We start from the raw sequence: 22,291 nt of genomic DNA, 5'->3' as shown, positions 1-22,291 counted from the left end.
ACACACACACACACACACACACACTATTAATCATTAACCTACTTCTTATTTAAACTAAACGATATGTTCCCTTAAGGGCACACTGCACACAACTCCTGTTTTTATCTTGTTAGGAACAGGTTAGGGATCTTACATCTCCAGCACGAGGCCCTTTCCTGGAACTGAATACATCTGATGGAGCACAACTGATGATCCTTGAGAACGTGGCTTGAGAGCGGCGTGCACTCGGGTCCCTTCCTGAACTCCTGGAGGAACAGCACCTCTTCAGCAGCACCATCCTGCAGTCCAACAGTTCAACGAGTGCAGCAACTTGGGGCTTTTATCTCCATTCCTTTGTACTCTGCTCTAGGTCTGCTGTGGTTGATTAAGTCCTTATTACAGAGTTACAGTTGAGTCCTCCCGAGTCCAGATGGTTATATCTCAAAAGCATGTGATCAGTTAAGGCCCAGGGCATTCACGTCACATGGACATGTCCCTCTTAGGTCTGTCAAGTTCATGACGTAAGTTCCCTAATCAAAGTTCCTCCATGACACTAATAAAAACACTTATTTGGCACTCCCAACACACACAGGAGCCTTCAGAGGAAATGAAGACCTGGGTAAACCTGTGAATTCTTTATGCTAAGTTTTTTTTTTTTTTTTTGTCTTCTTTTTTTGTGACCGGTAAGGGGGTCGCCCGCGGCACAGCGTTCAGCCAGTGAGAGCACCGGCCATTCCTATATAGGATCCGAACCGAGGCGGAAGCGCCGCTGCGCTCCCAAGCGCTGCACTCTCCCTAGTGCACCATGGGGCCAGCCCTATGCTAAGTTTGATGAAGAAGTGGATGGTCATGGAGAAGTATGACTGGATTAGAAAATATATGAGCTAATAATAATAAACTGTTCAGATTCTTCTCTGTGTCCCTTTGTCTTCAGATATAAGGATGTTCTTGTCTTCTGGGCTTAGGGAGGGCATCTCTTGAATGAAGGTCTTATGACCTGCTTCAGGGGAGAAGGGGTTAGGTGAGAGTAACCTTCCTACTTCTGCTGTTTCCACAAATGCCAAGGTGCCGTATTTTGAGGTAGTGTGTCCCAAACCCCATCACTATCAATTTATTCATTTATTTTTATCAGTTTGGACTCATGGTTTCCTATTTTATTCAGTGGGCTATAATCTGTTAGTATCGTTATTTATTCTGACACTCAAATTGTTCCAGATTTGGCTAGTGGGAGTCCATTCAAGCTGGCTTCTCTGACCGTTTAAGTTGCTGCCATCATTCTATGAGGACTTCCTTACTTTCTGCAGCAAGATATTCCAGGCTCATCTTGCATTATCCCTGTCCCAGCCTGGGAATCAGCTCTATCACTAAGGGGTTCTTTTTAAAGATGAACTGTATTTAAAAGCCAAGATCTAGATGCTAGGTGTGTTTGTTGCTATTGGGGTATTGCTGTTCCTAGGCCTCTTAAGGGAGAGACCTAAGGAATATATGTATTTATATAAATACACACCACCTATACATACATATGTTTACGTCTATATTTATTTCTATAACTATATAGATAAATACATAGATATATATATAGAGAGATAGATAGCCATGAGGATACAGAGATACCACAATTCCAGTGGAGCACTGCAAGGTTCACTCTAGTTGTAAGGAGGGTACTTATTTGTACCCTCTGTTTGTAACTAAGGAGGGCATTTTTAAAAAATGTTTGCTTATTTGATCAATCTGCTTATATGTAAACAATTTCTTCTTGCTGCTGCCATGTCTGCCCCTTTGTGGATGTCCTTCTCATCGCACTGGGGCTTTGATGTGTCATGGCCCTGTGCTGATGCCCTCCTTAACCCTCTGGGGCTACTGTGCTCAGCTAACCCCTTTCCTCACAAGGCTGTCCTTTTGGGCATCTTCCTTGCCCCACTCCTGCTTCAACATCCTGCACTGGGCCTCCTTCCTACATTGAGGCCTTCCTCGCTCCCCTTGGGCTCTTACTCAGGTTCAGTCTGTCTTCCTGTGCTGAGCCACATTCCTTACCCTGTGCAGGCTCTGATGTCCCACACTGGAGTGCCCCTGCCCCTACCGCATTTTGATGCCCTCCTCATCCTGCTTTGGCTTTGACTGTCTGCTCTGGGTTACACCCCCCTGTGTGAACACCCTTGTCACCCTGCTTGTGCTCCAGCACCCTGTGATGGACACCCTCCTATGCCCTTCTCCTCACCCCACACAGACTCAGGCACCCTGTCCTAGGCTGATCCCTCTTCTCCAGGGGATACCCTGCCTTAGTCTCTGACTCTGTTCTGGACCACAGCAGCTCTTCACTCCTGGCACTGACACCTACAATTTTGACCCCACATTATTGCTTTTGAACTGAATTGTTGGGGAAGGGAAGAAGGAAGGAAAAGAAGAAGAGCTCAGTGGCTATCTTAAATATTTATCAGTTGTAGATGTTCCTCCCACATCTTTTGGTCCTTGCAGCCAAAAGAACTCTAACTGCCAAACCAACCCTACTGGTGTCCCTTCTCTTAGCATACAGCCTTGCTTCTATCTCGGCATCTGCGTAGCTTCTTCCTACACTTCTACAGATGTGCCAAGCCACACAGTTCCTGCATCACCACCATACTCTCTTATCTCCTTTCCCCTCATTTTGAGGCAGTGATATTCTTCCTCGTAACGAAGGCTAATTTACCCATCTGTATTCTACACTATTTTTCCCCGATTCTTAGGAAGTCGGCTTTGTTAAATGTTTCCTTTCTTTCCTTTATTTTCAAACTCTTGATCACCATTGTTCTTTCTTTTAAGTGGAAACATGGTCAAATCTCTCCTGTCTTATAAACAAAATAAACCCTCCTCAGAGTATTTGGAAAATGAGTATCAGAAAACTTTAACATGTGCAAATTCTTTGATCCAATAATCCCAGTTCCAAGAATTACTTATTAATTCATTGAATTTTAATGAGCACCTATGTGCTAGGCACTGTGAATAAAATGGTAAGCAAAAACAAATATCATCCCTGCTTTCATGGAGTTTAATGAGAGAGAAAAGTATCAATCAGATGAACAGATTATTACAAATAGACACATTAATGATATAAGGAAATATGCACTTCCATGTGTTAGGTCTTGTTCAAAACAGTTTCCATATATTAACTTAATCATTAAACAAATTATTATATGCACTATAATATATATATAGTGGGTAACTATTATCCCCACTTACAGATAATGAAACTGAGACAGAGAGAGATTAAGTAAGTTGTTCAAGGTCACACATCCAGTAGGTTACAGAGCCAGAATTTAAACCCAGACAGTCTGGCCCCTGTTCTTAACCACTATACTATACTTCTACTCACAAATAGCTCTGACGGAAAGAGACAGGAGCTTCCCTGAGGAAGTTCTGCTTGATTAGAGACCCAAAGTTTGAGCAGGCATTAATTTGGTAAAGTGGGTGGTGGGGGGGGGAAGGGGGATGATTATTCCAGCTAGAGGACAGCATGTGCAAAACCCTTGAGGCAAGAGGAATCATGGTACAGTAAAGAAAATGAATGCCAATGTATCTAGAATGTAGAAAGCAAGGAGAAAGTAGGGCATGGTGTGGCTGGAGAGGCAGTCGAGGCCAGATGATACAGTGTCTCAAAAGTAAAGATTTTGTTCTTCATCATAGGAACAGTGGGAAGATATGGGAATGGAAGTTGGGGGAGCAAGGAACTGGCCTGTTTTGAAAAGATTACTTTTATTGCAGTTTATACAGTGGATTGCAGGGAGTCACAGTGCACGCAGAGATAAGGCTGGTAGTATTTTGAAGATGGTAATTTGATTTAGGGTGGTGACAGTAGAAATGGAGGGATTTGGACAAATATTTAGGAAGTCAAATTGACAGGAGTGGGTAATAGATTGGATATGAGGCGTAAGAAGTTGTAGGCTTCAAGGATGACCCACCCTATATCCAATCTACCAGTAAAACCAGTTGATTTATTTTCCAAATATCTTTCTAGTGCAACTAAGTGAATGGTAACACCATTCATTCAGATTGGGAATATGAAAGAAGATGAGGAGGTTTGGGGAGAAGATTACCGAGTCTTGGTAATGCTGAGTTTGAGCTACCTTTGAGACATCCCTGTGAGAACATTAAATAGGCAGTCGGCAAGATAGTGCTGGACCTGAAAGCATAGACCTGGGCTGAAGTTATCATTGTATTGATGGGAGTTATCACTGTATTGATGGGAGTTATAATTGTATTGATGGTTAATAGACCTGTGGCATGGATGAATTTGCCTAGGGAAAGAAAATTGATTGAGAAGAATATCTAGAGTAGGGATTTGAGAAATTCCAACATTTAATATGTCTGTATGTAGGAAAGGGTTAACTTAGTAGGCCCCCATATTGCTCAAATATTGAACATTCCAAAGAAAGGCTTGTCCTTAGGACTGGCCCTTGACTAACTTCTGGGAAATGACTTTTTTTTTTTTTTTTTTTTTTTTTTTTTTTTGCCCTGGCTTGTACAGGGATCTAAGCCCTTGATCTTGGTGTTATAACACCAAGCTATAACCAGCTGAGCTAACCAGCCAGTCCTGGGAAATAATTTCTGAGTCCTTAGAATCTGTGTCTAATGAGAATTTTTTTTTTTTTTTTTTTTGTCGTTTTGTGGCCGGTAAGGGGATCACAACCCTTGGTGTGGTGTCGCCCGCACCGCGCTCAGCCAGTGAGCTCACCTGCCATTTCTATATAGGATCCGAACCCACGGCGCAAGTGCTGCACTCTCCCGAGTGCGCCCCGGGGCCGGCCCATTATGAGAGTATTTTTGTATGCCTGAGGTTTTGCTACACTGTATCACTTTGACCTCTGGGGGCATGGAGTCTGAGCAGTTGAGGGCAGTCATGGGGTTGTTGCATGCCTATGTGTCTGATCCCCAGTAAAATCTTTCTGGATACCAGGACTTGGGTGAATTTCCCTGGTTGGTAACACTTTACATGTGTTGACACATATCATTGCTGGGTGAATTAATATTCATACAACCCCAATAGGAACTTGAGCCCGTTTGCTCTTGGACTTTGCTCTATGTGCCTTTTTCCTTAGTTAAATTTATTTCTTTTCACTTTAATAAATAATAAGCATAACAGCTTCTCTGAGTCCTGTGAGTTCTAGCAAATCATTGATGCTAAGGGTGGTATTGGGGACCCCTGACAGTCTGTAAAAAAGAAACAGCAGTCCAGGGGTAGGAAGAAAACCAGGAGTGTGTGGTGTCATGAGATCCAAGGATATAATTGCACAAGAGGGAGAGGCCAGTAATGTTAAATTCCACTGAGAACACTAGCAAGGTTAGGGATAAAATATGTCCAGTGGATGTAAAAATATGGAAGTAATCAATGACCTTAGCAAGAGCTGTTTTAGTAGAGTGATGGGAGTGGAAACCATGCCAGAGTAGACTGAGAAATGAGTGAGCTGTGAGGAAAAGAGACATTTAGAGAAACAGAGATTTTAAAAAAAGATTGAATGTTAATTATAGCTTTATGAATAGTAGCAAAATACATCAAAACAATTTAGTTATCTAATAACCCAATAGGGAATCCTTTGAATTTATATATTTGAAAATTGTACAATGGACAAACTCTTTGAATTAGCAATTCTATTTTTAGGAATATTCAGAAGAAATAATTGTAGACATGCAAAGAACTATTCATCACAATGCTTATCACAGTATTGTTTAAAATAGCAAAAAATCCGAAACAACCTTATTGTCTAACAATAGATGGCTAATACATTATTTACTTAATGAAGTCTACTTACTGTCTAAATTGGGTTGTATCTTACTGGTTACAAGAATTAGAGGTAACATGTATGAAAGCACTTTGCAAATTGTAAACCACTATTTGAATGTTGTATTTATTACTGGAATTACCAATGTGCCCTTGAAAGGCCTTAGAAACATGGAAAAGCCAGTAGATCGTAATTAGACTGAGGATTCTGCTATCTGTCCTCAAACTAGCTCAGACAACAGAGCACCTAGAAGTCAATGTGCATGGTGCACACCATGAAATGCTGAGAAGTGAGTTTCAAATGATAAAATGTCACCTTTATATCCCCTGGACTCACCCACTGGTGAGCACAAGTATGGCACATTTACAGAAATGTCCCAAACCTCAATTGCAGCTCGGCATCCCTCTTCTGGTCCTCATGCACTCTTTTGCTCCTGCTGTTGACCATGGTTGCGGTTCAAGATGTGCAGATTGGCCTTTGCAAATCTTCATGCTACCCTTGGGCTACTGCCTTACTGTTGCCAATCTCCTGTGCCCAGCTGATGGACACACTTTGCTCTGACCATTGTTCACCTACTTGGGTCACTCCCTTCCAGTGCTCTTTCTCTTTTCTGGATAACTGGAAATCTCCTTCCACTTCTGGTTACCAGCAGTCTCACAGGGGTTTTCTTCACAGCAGAAGTGCTACAAACCTACCGAGACCTCACTCCTTTATTTCAGAACCATATTTTTCTCATAATGCTTACGCAAGAGGATCAGGGGCTAGCAGCCTAGGGCAAGCAAACAGCTGGACACAGCCTCTACCTATGCCTACTGCTCAGTTCAGACCATAGCATGATTATCTTCTTAAGACTTTTCTCTTAGTGGGAATTTTATTTCCCCCCTCCAGTTCTGTCCCCTTCAGGGAACTTTGGGTCTACTTTAACAGTTATGCTTACCATGCACCAGGCACAGTTATTAGAACTTTACAAATATTATTTGTCAAACAACCTTGAGATGGGTCCTACTAGTAGCAAACAGCCTTTTATAACTTAGGAACATGAGGCAAGTTAAGTAAGTTGCCCCAAATCACACAGCTAGCAGGTGGTGAAAACAGGCTTTTAAACCAATCATTTTGGCTCTAGAGCACTTCCATGTCATGCAGTCTCTCCATCAGAGAGGCTTGTGCGTATCATATCTCAGCCTCATCTGTGGGCTTATAATCTCTTCTGCAAAATTTCTGGGCCCCCATTGCAAATCAAGGATGAATCTGGGTCTCTGTTTCAATGTCCCCAAATCTTCCATGAAAGTTCAACTCTACGTGCTGCCTTCTCAGAGCACACAGTGAACTTCATGGGGGCAGTTTCCTCCCTATAAGATTATATAGTTTTCAAAAACAAACCTTTTGCACTAGATTTTAATAAAGGCAAGCAGTAGTAGGCATCAAAAGTTTAAGAAAAACTAATGGAAGCAAAACTTTTGATTTAGAAATTCAGTCCATTAATTTTTTTAAGTGAATTTGGAGAAAAGCTTTCATTTATTTATTTAATTTATGTATTTATGTATATATGTATGTATGTATGTATGTATGTATTTAGGCAGCTTGCTGGTATGGGGATCTGAACCCTTGATCTTGGCTGGAGAAATGTCTTTATTATTTGCCTTTTATTATTTATACTCCATATTTTTCCACCACCTCTACAGATACCACCCTGGTCCAATCAATCATTATTCCTTGACTGAATTATTACTGTATTAGCCGTTTAACTAGTCTTCTTTCTTCCACTCTGACCCTCTACAGGTGATTTCTCTAGGAAGCAGCCATAGTGGTGACTCTTTACAATTCTGCTTTGAGTCTTTGTTCAAAATCACCCAAGGCTTCCCATCTCACTGTGGTCTTTTTTTCTCTTTTTTATATATGTCTTATTCTTCAGTGGTCTTAAAACTGGGGTATGAATACTCCTGGGGTACTTTAATGCAGGAAATTATTCCAAGTGGTACACAAGTTAGAAGGAGTTTTAAGGGAATTAGTCCATTATATATATGTGTGTGTGTATACACACACATACATATGTATATATAGTTTTTAATACAATGCTTAAGTCTATAAATATGGAAAATGGGAGTTGATACAGGACCCTCTCTCATCCTAGCAATATTATATGCATCCACGCATACATGAACTAATTAGGGGGGAAAAAAGACTCCCAGCCATCTCATTAGAACATTCTCAACACTTCATTTTTCACGTTTAATATTTAATAAACTATAACATTTTTTGATTATGTACCTTAAAAATGGATGGTGTTAAACCACTTTAGTGTTTACTTTTCCATTAGATTTAAAAATGACATAACAATTAAAAAATGTCAGTATTGCAAAATGTCAGAAATTACACTTTGCAACTATTTAAACTTATGAAAAATTTTAGCTGGTACAGGGATCAAACCCCAGACCTTGGTGTTATCAGAACCATGCTCTAAGCAACTGAGCTAACCACCCCCCTTAAATTCTTTTAAAGGGCACAAAAGTTAAAAAAATTGAAGACCATTTCTGTACATGACCTGGCCCCTTAATAATTCTCTTATGTCATGTCCTACTACACACGCCCTTGCTCAAGCCACTCCAGCCACACTGACTCCTTGCTATTCCTCTGTCAAGCCAAGAATCCCCATTTGCCTCAGGCTCTTTGCACCTGCTATTTGTTTCTTTATCTGCAAGACAGGTGGTCCTTTCACCTTATCAACACAGGTCTTTCTCAATCATATCTAATCCCTTTTATCCTTATTTTTTCTTCATAGCATTTGACACTCCCTGGCATATACTTATTGTCAATTGTCCTCCATTAGATTATAAACTCCCTGAAGGCAGGGAACTCTTTCGTTTTGTTCTCTGTTGTAATTCCAGCATATCTAAAACACTGACACATAATAGAGAAGTCAATAAATATTTCTGAACAAATAAATGAAAAATGTTTTCACGTGCTTTATTTTAAGAACCTATACCAGCTCACAGATAAGTTTCTTGGGAACACTGTCAGAAGACCAAAGCACTTCATGATCCTAACACTACAAATCCCCAAATACTTGTTTTTCATATAAAAAGACAACGCTTTCCGAATGCTTCTATTTACCGATATTTAGGACGTTTGTCACCCAGCTCACTCTAGGACACTAAGTGGGACTCAGAAGAACATAATACTGGTTAGATCGGTGGCACTCCAGACTAAAAACACATCAGAACTTTTCAATATCCATCAGCTCTCTCCTTCACTTCCTGATTCATGTCTGGAATGTAGCCCTAGCACCTCTGCTCTGAAAAAGCTCCTCTATTGGTTTTCTGATATGTAGCAACGTTTGAGAATCACCTTAAGAAACTGAAAAGCTATTAAAGAGTTTCTTCCTCCCCGGGTCTTTTCAGCCTATTTCTGGCTGAAATCCCCAGTTCACAGAAAAAATCAAAAAAACAAAAACGCCCCGCTTTATGCTCACCTGGGCAACAGCCACCCAAGGGAACGCGGTCGGTTAACGCACCGCACAGAGGCCCAAGAGGTTGGCACTTCGGAGCCAGGAGGCCCAGACGTCTGACCGAGAGGCAAGTGAAGCCTCCGCGGAGACGCGCCCGCCACTGGGAACGGCGCCGACGGGAGACGCTCGCTCGGGCAAGAACCGGCCTGGGTCTCCCACCCTTCTCCCCTCACCACCACTGCGTCCGAGCTTATAACCACTTCTCGCCATAGTCCGTCCAGCGTCAACGGCCTCTGGCTTTAAGAACTCCTTTTGAGCTAGAGAGCCCGGGGCTTGACACAACGCACCGACCCCGCAAAGCTGCAGAGCCGGCGGGGACAGCTCAGCGCCCACGCACCGAGTCCCCGCCTCCCCCCGGAAGACGTCCGTGCGTACGTGCCCGCGCCGCGCCCGCCTTCCTCCATGCGCTACGCGAGGGCGGGGGCGCCGCGTGCGCGCGCGCTCTCGTTGGTTCGCTCGCTAGCTCGCTCTCGGCGGCCGCTCTCGCTGCGGCTGTGGCTGGGGCTGGGGGCGGCGGCGGCGACGCGGGCGGCGGGCGGCGCGGGGCGGTCCGGCGGGTTCAAAGAGGAAAACATGGCGGAAAACAAAGGCGGCGGCGAGGTTGAGAGCGGTGGTGGGGGCACCGGCAGCGCGCCGGTAACTGCCGGGGCTGCCGGGCCCGCGGCGCAGGAGGCGGAGCCGCCTCTCGCCGCGGTGCTAGTGGAGGAGGAGGAGGAGGAAGGCGGCAGGGCCGGCGCTGAGGGCGGCGCGGCCGGGCCCGACGACGGGGGGGTGGCCGCGGCCTCCTCGGGCTCGGCCCCGGCCCTGGCTACCTCAGCTCCTGCGGCCTCAGTGGGCCCTGGAGTTTCCGGGAGCGCGGTATCGACGCCGGCCCCAGCTCCAGTCTCGGCTCCCGCTCCGGGTCCCTCGACGGGGCCGCCTCTTGGACCTCCAGCCTCGCTCCTGGACACCTGCGCCGTGTGTCAGCAGAGCTTGCAGAGCCGGCGTGAGGCGGAGCCCAAGCTGCTGCCCTGTCTTCACTCCTTCTGCCTGCGCTGCCTGCCCGAGCCAGAGCGCCAGCTCAATGTGCCCATCCCGGGGGGCAGCAACGGCGACATCCAGCAAGGTGAGCCGGAGGCCCTGCTCGACATCTGGGCCGCAGGGGATTTGTGAAGCCCAGGAGGATCTGGGGACGGAGGTGCTGGGGCTCGGCGCTGCTGGGACCGGCGCGATCCTGAGGGGTCTGCGAGGTGAAAGACACGGCCCCTGGGGCAGTTTCCAGAGAAGCTGGACCGCAAGAGATACGCGGAGGGTGAAGGGAGGGGTGCCGGCTGCGAGACACTGGGGGAGGGGACAGTGGCTGTGAGGGAGGTTTGTGATGTGCAGATACTGGGCCGATCGCTGGTTCTGGAGCTGGTGGACCCGGACAGTGAGAGAAGAGGGGATCTGAGAAACCCGTTGTGAGAAGCTTTTTGGGTGGAAGGGCCCGGGTCTGGAGAGGTGTTGTTGAGGTAGTAGGTAGGAGATAAGGGCTGTGAGGATGGATTGCTATGGAGGGAGGGGACTTGACCTGTTCACTGTTGGCAGGAAGGAGCACTAAGGATTAAACGAAGGTGGATAAAAGACATTGGAGAGCTTGGGGCCAAAAGAAGGCGCCTGGTAGAAAATAATTTTAAGATGACATTGGGAAGGAGGAGCTTGGGAAGTGAGAAGAGATGAGGGGCCTGCATGGTTAGGGAAAACCCTAAGGTTTGGGGATGAAGGAGAAATGAACTTTGAAGGAATTGGGAGTTAAGGAGAGCTGGTCAGGAATTTGTTTCAGCATATTGTACGTTAATGATCCCCTGGTGCTCGGGCATTGTGCTAGAATTGAATAAAATACGCAGTGAAGACCTTTTTTCACAGTCTAATAGGGGAAGCAAATATATAATGTGCAGCCGTGGAGATGGGTACTGGGTACAATGGTTGTGGCCCAGTGGAGGAAAGGTCAAGGAATCTTAACTGTAAGGGAAATTCTTGAGCAGGTTTCTTGAAGGGTGAATACCTTACTGGGTTGGAGGGTATTAAGGGCACAGGGCACTGGACACCTTATATATCCCTGGAACTAAGGATTGTGTAGGGTGATGGGTGGAAATTAGATTGGATTGATGGGCTGAATAGGTAAGGAGTTCACAATCCCTTTTCTGAAATCCTTGGAACCAGATGTGTTTTGGACTTCAGAATATTTTGGAATTTTTCTTTTTCCTGGTAGGGTTTCATGTAATACTCCACAGGGGTCTAGGTTAACAGCTCGTCGTCAAACACATTAATGTTTCTGCGTTGAACCACATAGATATCTCACTATGGAATAAATAGATGATAAATAGCCTCCCACTATTCAGGGTGGGTTTTGTTGCAAACTTAGGAAAAAACTAAAATTTCAAAGCTTTTGAATTTCAGAACTGCAAGTAAGGGATTGTGGACCTGTACTAAAGAGTTTGGGATTTGTCCTGTAAATTGTATCCTGTACAGTGTGGACTAAAGGGCATTCCTGAAGGACTTTTAGATCAAGAGGATGAAGGGATCAGATTTGTGGTTACAGAAAGATCACTTAGGGCACTTGAGGAATGAGGGAAGGCAAGGCTGGAGGCAGGGAGACCAGTTAGAATCTTGACAGTAATCTGGGTGAGAAACTATCATTTGGAATGGGTAGTAAAGGACTGATATCAAGCCTTACGGAAGGAAGCATTTTGGTGTGGAGGTTAGGGACTTTGTGGGACACATTGAGTTTGTATGTCTACTTTGCCACTACTTCCTACTTAGGACTTGGACAGATTAACTTTTCTTAGCCTCTGTTTTCTCATTATGAAACAGGGACAAAAATACTTACCTCATAGGGTTATTGAGAGAATAAAGTGAAGTAAAATGTGTAAAGTGACTAGTACTAGTACATGGTAGTTACTAACAAAATGTCAGCTAGTTTATTATTAGTAGTAACTAACTGTAAGTTGCCAGTGGGAATGGAGGTGGAAGGGGGCATTGAGATTGGTGTGAGGGAAGAAATGTGGAGGCTGAATCCCAGACTTGTCTGGTGGATGCCAGTGCTGTTAATGCAAATAAAGAATTCAAGCACAGAAGCAAGTGTGTGTTGGGGGGTGGGGTGGAGAGATGATATAATGATTTCAGTTTTGGATGTTTTGGGTTTGAGGTACCATTGGAACATGCGGGTAAGAATGTTAAGAACAAGGTTTTGGTTGATGGAGAAATGATAATGGGTAGATAGGAGATAACTGTTCATGGCACCATGAGCAAAGACACATGGGATTCAGTGTTCTTATGGGAACCCGGGTTAGGTGAGAGATTGAGAGGGAACCCAAGATGCAAATTATGTTTGACTGATGCGGCTGAGGGACTGAGGTTATGAAATTGGCTTTCTAAAATTTATGCAGGAGTGAGAATAATCTGCAAATTCCCTCTTCATTTCTCCATACTTTGTTTTTGAACTAGGACAAATAAGTGGAAGAGACTAAATACTGTCAGTCTTAGTAATGTCGCTTTCTAACCAGTATCTAAAACAAATTCAGTCTGGAATCTATGATGTTTTTAGGTAAGGAGTCTAGAAAATAACTTTTCAGTATTAATTCCTATATGTACCCTTTGCTTTCCTCTTTAAAAAAGAGGGCAAGTTGTGCTGGAAAGAACCTGGATTTAGAATTAGGGGACAGTTCTGCCACTTGTTTTACTCTAAAGGGGTTTCTGTCTCTCCATTTCTTTATCTCTAAAATGTAGCTAATGTTCGTTCTTTTATATCTCACTGAGTCAAGTTAAATAATGAATGTGAAAATACTTTAACTGTGAAATGATTCATAATGTAAGGTATTATTGAAAAACCTGTGATTTCATCTTCTCTGGTCTAGAGAACGATAGCTCGTAGTTTAATTCACCATCTTTCTCATATGGTTCTGAAACAGTGACAGCCTCCTAACTGGCCCTTTTACTGTTTCTCTTAATAAGCTTATTCACATGCCATTGCTTTTCCCTCTAGATTGATGGTTCTCAAAGTGTGGTCCTGGACCAGCATCATCAGCATCATCTGTGACCTTGTCAGGAATGCACATTCTTGGGCTCCACTCCAGACCTTCTGATCAGCAGTCTGTTTTAACAAGTTCTCAAGGTGGTTCTGATGCACACTTATGTTTGAGAACCACTGTTCCTTAGTGAAGGGCTCCTGACTTCAGATGTCTCCTCAGAAAGGCTTTTTTTGACTATTCATTTTAAAGTAACCCTCCAGGTTACTCTCTGGCATAACATCTTTTTTTCTGCAGAGCACAGCTAAAATCCAAAATGTTTATTTTTGTTTAACTCTCTTGCCTCTCATTTCCCACTAGAATATTTTAAAATGAATGTTCAATATCTTTTGAATGAAGAAGAAGCACCTGGAGAGCTTATTACAATGTTAATTTGGGAGTTTCTTCAGAGACTGATTTAATTGATTTGTGGATGACTCCATGTATCTACATTTTTAACAAGTACCCCATGATTCTGTACCTACCATACTTTGAGAAACATGGATTTAAATATTTTGAGGAGAAAATTTGATCTGCTTACTGTTGGAGCATTTGGAAAATCAAAAAATCAAAATTGATAAACTAGTTAATATTTGTTGACTCTCAATAGTGAGCTTTTTAAAGTGCTTTTGTGATTTTTTTTTCATGTTTTTTCAGGTTGAGTCAGTAGCTATCAGTTAATGGGTATGTATAAATCTATAATCTATCAATAAAAATACAAATTTATGTAGATGCATCTGAACAGACTCTCAAATGAACTCTTGAAGGAGATGAGACTTTCGTGGTAGGGCACATCTGAGATAGCGATAATGTGGCTTAAAAACTGGATTGGGAGTAAGTTGCATTGGGCTCTGCCATTAGTTAGCTATATAACCCTTGGGCAAGGCACCTTGGCAGCCTCTCCAGGTCTTCTGCAGTTTGGAGAGGCTGAGTTCCTCTAGTATAAAATTCTTTGATTCTCCTTTTATGCTGACTTTTTACATCTACGCTAGTTTAATATTCTTATAGTTTGTGGGGAGTGATGGAAGAATCAACATGGAAAAAATAGTTTTGTTTCTAAATTCTTCAACGTACTGTGGGATGTCTGAGATGACAACAATCATGTGGTAAGTGGAAGGGAAGATCTCTGGGTGTAGTATGAAGAGCACCTCCTCATAGTGTTTCTGTCTGTTCCTCACAGACCATGGTGAGCCACTCTGGGGAGTCTTCTGTTTGAGCCCTTGGAAGTTCTTGCCCCAGGAGTATGTATACTGTTTGGTAGTTCTAGCTCTGTGTGGTTTATCTGTTTGGGAACTTTTTAGGCCCCACTTTCTCTAATGTCCTATTTTACAGAAACAGGCTTGAGTTTTTGAATGATAATAGTAGTACCACGCCAGCAACCAGTCATTAAAGATGTGTCAAAGAAAGCTGAAATACTTTTTAGCAACTTGTAGCATTGTGATTGGTTAAGCACACATAATTCAGCAGTCAGACTACCTGAATTCATTTTTGAGCCCTACCATGTGCTATTTGAATGACCATGGGTAAGTTACTTAACATTTGTAAACTCAAAGTAATAATTATACCTACCTCATAGAGTTGTGAGGATTAAATAAGTTAATACATTGCAAATAATTTATTGGGTGCTTATAAAGTAATCCCCCAGTAAAGTGTAGTACTATTATTTCAGTCATCTTCCAGTTGTCTGTCATTGACTTTGTAATGACCTCTATTTCACAGTAAACAAAGATGAGGCAAGATGGTAAATTGTTGGTGCTTTTCTAGGCTTTTCTGACATCTACTGATATACAGCATACATAGATTAAGTACTTTGAGAGGTTCAAAAACCTCTCCCGCTACCTAAAACTTCTAATGTAAAAACTTATAAACTAATGTTCTAAATCCTCAGTCTTTAAATATATGTGTAGTATCCGTACATCAAAAATTCTAGTTAGGAATCTAATTGCTTTTTATTTCCTCATATGTATTCCTCACAGTGGACCCTAAGTGAGAATACCTTAAAGCAGTGATTCTCAAAATGTTGTCCACAGAATGCAGAGATGGGGGGTGGTGTGGTGGTGGTGGTGGTGGTGGTGGTGATGGTGGTAGTGGTAGGGATATCATCTCTGAGACCCTTTCAGGGGTTTGCAGGGTTAAAACTTTTCATTAAGTACAGTGATTCGCTACTTGCTGTATTCACTGTGCTGACATTTATATTAATGGTGCAGAAGCAATGATGGTGCTGGCTAGTTAGCTCAATTGGTTAGAGCATGGTGCTGTTACCACCAAGGTCTAGGATTTGATCCTTGTACCTAGCCACCCAAAAAAAGCAATGATAGGTAAAACAACTGGCGCCTTAGCATGAATTAAGATGGTGGCTCCAAGCCATACTAAAAGTCATTCTGTCTTTACTACCACACACTTAGTTTTTTATTTTTGCTTTTACTGTATGCCAGTTTCACTTAATGTTCTTGATGAAGCAGTAAACAATTATTTTATTAAATTTTGATCATTAGTATCCTTTGTGATGAATTGGGAAATGTGCATAAAGTGCTTCTGCTGTAGACTGAAGTGCAAGAAGACAAGGACTTTTGTAATTGTTTGAGTTCCAAGTTGTATTGGCTACTTTTTCATGGAAAATAATTTTTTTTTTTTTGAAATAATGATTGACAAACTATGGTTTTTTAGGCATGGGTACTTGGCAGCCATTTTCTCAAAAATGAATGAATTTAGCTTGTCACTTCCAGGAAAACAACTGACATCATATGTTGCTAATGATAAAAACTGAGCTTTTAAATTAAAATTAGAACTTTGGAAAACTTGTATTTGCTGCCATGAGAATGACAGTTTCTCAGTATTTAAAGGCTTTTCTGAATGAGATTGTTAGTGATATTAATGAATTTTTTTTTTATTGTGTAATGAATAAAATGTGAGCATTTGGAAGATCTGTGTAACTTATTGAACTAATATTTTCAAATGACTAGTGGATGATGTTTCACAGTCATGCATAGGAAAAAGATTCAAAGTGCAAAATATAACAATAGATAGATTTTAATGTAAGAGAGTAGTAAAAGTTTATTGATAAGGTTTGAGATTCCATGTTGCAACTGACATTTAAGAAATAAATATATTTTTTATATTTTTTTGTTATATCAAAGAATATCCACACAATGATTTGAAAATGCTATTAAAATATCTTTTACTCTTTTCTTAAATATGGAGCTGTATGAGGCCAGATTCTCTTTATGTTCTTCAAAGAAAACAATATATCAAAACATTAAATGCAAAAGCGTACATCCAGCTGTCTTCTCTTAAAGCAGACATTAAAGAGATTTTTTAAAAATGTAGAACAGTGTCACTCTTTTCTAAAAAAAATTTTTTTTTGAAAATATACTTGTTTCTGATAAAAATGTTATTTAAACACGTAGTGAGTTTATTATTTTTAAATGAGTTAATGAAATATTTCTAAAATTCTTAGCTTTTATTTCTAATACTGTACATACAAGATGGCTGTAACTCACCTAAATAAAAGCTCTTTGAGTTCCTCAATAATTAAGAGTGTCAGAGTGCCTCTGAGACCAAAAAGTTTGAGACCTGCTCCGTTAAAGGACAATAAGAAAATGATAATGTAGAGTCATTCCAGCTAATGGGAAGAATGTCAGACCACAGAATAGTAGGAGTTGGCAGATTTACACATTTATAGTCCTTCATTTCAAGGGACTCATCACAGTTCATAAATATCCTGCCCCCAATAGAATATAAAATGAAGAAAGACTTATTTATCACTACTTTCTTGAGGCCAAGTTCAGAGATTGGGCTCAGGGTGATGGATAAATTAACCTCTGTCTCTTCTGTGGCCACAAACTTCACCTCTGTCTTTAGCCATTGGGTCCAAGGGGAAGTGCGAAAAAGAACAAGGATGAATGAAAAATATGCATCACTTTTAGAAAAATATTTAAAGCCCGTGCCACAGTGATGGGTAAATAGCATGCACTATATGGTACCGATGAACAATACTTTTTGAATGATTTTTATATGTAATTTATGTTCCTTCTCTGAGTTACTTGTCTATATGTTTTCTATTTTTCTTTAGATCACTTGCATTTTTGTTTTGATTTACAAGAATTCTTGATAAAGTAGAAGATTTATTCTGAGCTATGACTTGGTGTGGTAGTCAGCCTCCAAGATGGCCTCTTGTTCCTTGTCCTCTGGTTTTTACCCTCTTCTATGATTTCTGCCCACAGTTTCTCTGGGCTGGTCTCTGTGACCACGAAAATAAGACAGAATTAACAGTGACTTCTGAGGCCACATTGTTAAAGGCACACAGCTTTTTCCTCGCACTTTGGATCCCTTGTTCTGGGGGAGCAGCCATTTTGTGAAGACACTAGCAATCTTTTAAAGAGGCCCATGTGGAGAAGAACTGAGCTTTTCTGCCAGCATCCAGCACCAACTTGCCAACCATGTGAATGAGCCACTTTGGAGGTAGATGTCTAGCCTAGTCAGGTTTTCAGATGATTGCAGTCTTGGGTGACATTTGACTGCAACCTTTCTGGAGGCACTGAGCCAGAACTGCCTGCTAAGTCCCTCCCAAATTTTGTCTCAAAGAAGCTGTGAGAAATAATTATTGTTGTTTAAGTCACTAAGTTTTGGGATAATTTGTTACACAGCAATAGATAACTAACTTTTACTTTTTAGAGAACTGTCTTTTCATATTTAAGATTTTTTTTAATTAAGTCAATTCCTCCACCTTTTTGCTGTTACTGTAGCTTTATAGTAAGGAATAAGCTTTGTCATTCATTAATGTATTCTCACTGCTTTCCACCTTGATCTTGTTCATCTTCAAGTTTATCGTGACTGATCTTGACCTTTTGCTTTTTCATATATGTTTTAGAATCATCTTGTGAAAGTTCATTTAAAAAACTTGTGTGTTCTTGTTGGAATTGCTTTGTTTGTGGACACTGTGTATCTCCATACTGACTAATTAGGTAGAATACTTTTTCATGTACTTTTTGGCCATTGCTATTTTTTTTTTTTGGGCTGGCTGGTACAGGAGCAGGGTGTTATCAACACCATGCTTCAACCAACTGAGCTAACTGGCCAGCTGGAATTGCTTTGAATATTGAGATGCTCCTTGACTTATGATGGCGTTATGTGCTGATAAACCCATCGAAAGTCAAAAATATCATAAGTTGGAAATGCATTTGATACCCCGATAAACCCATCATAAAGTCAAAACATTCTAAGTTGAACCATCATAAGTCCAGATGGGGCTACATCTGGATAAACCCATTGTAAAGTTGAAAAATCCTGAATCTAATCATAGATCGGTTGGGGACCATCTGTATAGGTTAATTCGGGAGAAAATGTCTTTACGGTATGGTGTCTGCCTATTTATAAATGTGGTATGCCTTTGTATTTGCTTAAATCTTCTATGTTTTTGAATAATACTTTATCTTTTTGTCCTATAAAGGTCTTGCACATTTTTATGAGTTATTCCTAGATACTTTATATTTTTGTTTTTAATATAAATGGTATCTCAAATTACATTTAGCTGTTTTTGCTTTATTTTGCATTTTACTGTTTTTAAAATGTCTCAAGTATACTGATTTCATATTTATTTTTGTTAGTTCCATTATCTGAAGTTCTTGAGGTCTGATTTTACTATGGCTTGCTTCTGCCGACTCTGTTTATAGTAGACGGTGTCCTCCTGTGTTTTATATTTGGATTTTGAGCATGTTCACCAGGACTTAATCTATATGAGTCCTGCCAGACCTGGTTTAAGGGAACAAGCAAGCCTCCAAAGGGTTATTTTGCATTTGTTTTTGTCAGGTGTCACCAACACAGAAATTACTGAAGCTAATTTTTAGTTTGGTGTTTTTTAGAACTGGCAGATGTTGATTAAGAGTTTATTTTACATTATAGGCTGGCCTGTATTTAGAAATTCTCAGGAGAAAATTTTTTTCCTCACCCTGAATTCAGGCAATGACACATTTCTTCATTTCCAATGTATTGGTCAGATTTATTTTTAAACATTTTACTGTTGTTGTGTTATGTACCCTTCTAACTGAGGGTGTAATCATTCAAGGAGGTTTTATGAAGAGGATCTTGATTCTAAGTACTTCACACAGGTCGTAGATTTCCATGTCTTCCTTATTCATTTTTTATTCCCTTATTTGTATGAGTACATCCTAAAGAAGAATCACTGAGAGTAAAATTTCTGAGCCTTTGTATTATTGAAGTTCTCTTTATTCTACTTGACTGCTTAAATGTTCCCTACTCTTCTACTTAAATGATAGCTTGCTGGATATGAAATTCTAGGTTAAAAATCTTTTTTCCTCAGAACTTTGATATCAGTGTTGCTGATGCTAGCTTGATTTTGCTTCTTTGCACAACCCCAAGTGGGTTTTGTTTATTTACTCTTCCTAGAACCTTTTAAGATATTTCTATCTCTTTTTCCTTGTTTTGAAATATGTGTGCCTCAGTGTTGATTTTTTTCTTTCATTGTTTCTAAAAGTTCATTGTGCTTTTTTATTTAGTTTTGTAATCTTCATTTATAGTAAGAAAACTTTAAACTTTTTTCATCAGGTCCTTCCTCTGCTCTCCAGCCTTGTTTGGAACTGTTACTATTTGGATATTGGCTCTCCTGGGTTCATATTCTCTCCTGTCTTTTATCTTTTCCTACTCCTTGTTATCTTGCTCAGTTGACATTCTGAAAGATCTCCTAGACTTTATCACTAATCCTTTTGCTGAATTTATTTCATCAATTACATTGTACATTTCTAAGAGCTTCCTTGTTTAGACTGAATTTTTATAGCACTCTTTTCTTTTTCTGTGGACTTAATATCTTCTTTCTCTGGGGATAGTAGTAAGTTTTTCTTCCCTAGATATTCTTCTGTTCCCTGTATTATCTATTTTGCTTTCTGGGTTTTTTTCCTCCCTCCTTTTTTGTCTTGATCTCTTTTTGTTTTGGAGGCTTCTTCAAGCATTAGATGATCTTTGGTTGTCTTTCTACTTGAGTGAGGCAATACAGTTCGGATTGGGGGTTCTGTGCTTGAGAGTAGAGCTTATTAATTGTTGGTCATTGCTTTAGATCAAGAATTGGCAAGAAGTGGCCCCTGAGCCATATCCACCCTGCTGCCTGCTTTTGTATGACCTGTGAGCAAAGAATGGTCTTTATGTTTTTTAAATGGCTGAAAAAAATCAAAAGAAGAATACTTTGTGAATATGGAAATTATATGAAATTCATATTTGAGTTTATAAACAAAGTATATCAGAACACAGCCGTGCCCATTCATTTATATATTATTTATGAATGCTTTCATGCTGTGATGGCAAAGTTGAGTATGACAAAAACTGAAACTCTCTTTGCTTTGCACTCCTCTTTGTATTACAAATTGTAGTGTTGAAGTTATAACTTGATAGGCATACGTATGGCTGTAGTATGACATTTAAAACATTACAAAAATTATCAGTGCATACCTGTCATTTCAAACAAGAAGAGAGAGTGGATTTCAAATGTCATGCTTTGAAGGTACAGTGGAGTGTATTATTTTGTTTTGAATTAGATGGCAAAACATGGTGTTTATTATGCACTCACACTATAGCTGTGCTTAAAGAGTACAACATATGTTGACAATACCAGACTAAGTTCTGATCATGCTATTCCCAACAACAGCAGTCAGAGAAATAAGAAAATTTAAAATGGAGTATCTAATTACAGCATACTTTCTTAAAAATAAGAAATGAAAATGAGGCTGTAACAAAGGGAAGTTTCTGAATTGCTCATTTGTTAGCCAAGCCAGGAAAGCCCTCTACCTATGGTGAGTTGATGAAGTCCTCCCCAATCAAGCAAAATGTTATCTCTCAAAAAGAATTCTATTCTTCTCATTAGGAGACCTGTATTGCAAAATAATTTACTAAATTACTAATATATTTTGAATTTTGTTGATTAAAATTGTGGACTTTTTTCTTTTGTTATGTAATTACCTGTATAATATTCTTGATATTGTCTCTTGGTCCACAAAGTTTAAAGAATTTACTTTGCCTTCTGATGCCATGTCCAGTGTTTGGGTTGGATGGGAAGTACAAGGGTACTTCCAAAAGTTTCTGGAAAAATAGAATTAAAAGATAATACAAATCTTTCCACAAACTTCTGGAAGTACCCTCATGTTAGGCATTGGTTATGAGTCAGGATTCAAGGAGTGTGGTGTGTACAGCAAATTGTTGTCCACAACGGATTTGGAAGAACAAAAACTTTTAGATTTCTACTAGTGATATCACAAATGACTGCCAGAATAAGAACTTTGGACCATTCAGCCCCGTTATCCATTTGTAGTTTATTAATAGATTGCTAATATGCATATTATACAGCACATTTCTTTTCCCATCTCTGGAGAATGATGTAACAACTAAACTTCACATAGTAAATACTTATCCAAAAAACTGTCACTCAAAAGATCTCCATCAGTTTTTCATCTGCAGTTGAGCAGATAGGAGGGTTGAGTGTTTAGAATCCTTTCACTGTATTAATGTGTTCATGGGTCTGAAGAATTGAAAGTAATAGTTAAGAGCACTGCATTTAGTTGTTCTCTTCATGTATTAAATTTTCTGCTTTATGTGTTGTCAGGTATATAAAATGGATGTGTGTGGTGAACCTTGAACCTATTGAACCTTACTGAAGAGACGTGACTCACGTTGTTAGAGAATAGTATAAGGTATTTTATAATAAATTAATATTGAAGTGTTTATTGAAATACGGTTCAGAAGTAGAGATTAGTTGTGGCTCTGACTGAAATTCATTTTTCTTCTGCTGAGGTGATGCTCCCTCTTTCTCATGTGCGTATTGTATGATTGATTTTGGCCCTGATGCTTTTGGCCATAATTCAGGCTTTTCTTAACATCTATTCAATTTTCTCTTTCTCTGTTTTCCTTTCTCAATTTATGTTGTATACTTTCAAGATAAGTTATCTGAATTAATCAATGGCAGGAAGAATTAGTTGTGGACAAGTTTATTTGAATCTGTCTAGAATTCTTGATCCTTGTCTTTAAAG

General features: G+C 40.3%; 1 protein-coding gene across 4 annotated transcripts in view; it reads left to right on the top strand.

The window, feature by feature from the left end:
- Nucleotides 1-9,778: 9,778 nt before the first annotated feature.
- Nucleotides 9,779-22,291, top strand: part of TRIM33 (tripartite motif containing 33) — a 105,553-nt gene continuing 93,040 nt past the window's right edge. For all 4 annotated transcript variants that reach the window (XM_063104395.1, XM_063104394.1, XM_063104393.1 and 1 more), the window contains exon 1: nt 9,779-10,342. In XM_063104395.1, the coding sequence (XP_062960465.1) occupies nt 9,811-10,342 (532 nt within the window). In that variant the 5' untranslated portion in view covers nt 9,779-9,810. The remainder of the gene's footprint in view (nt 10,343-22,291) is intronic.

The sequence above is a fragment of the Cynocephalus volans genome, chromosome 8, assembly GCF_027409185.1.
Source record: "Cynocephalus volans isolate mCynVol1 chromosome 8, mCynVol1.pri, whole genome shotgun sequence".
NCBI lineage: Eukaryota > Metazoa > Chordata > Mammalia > Dermoptera > Cynocephalidae > Cynocephalus > Cynocephalus volans.
This window is presented reverse-complemented; position numbering and strand designations above follow the sequence as displayed.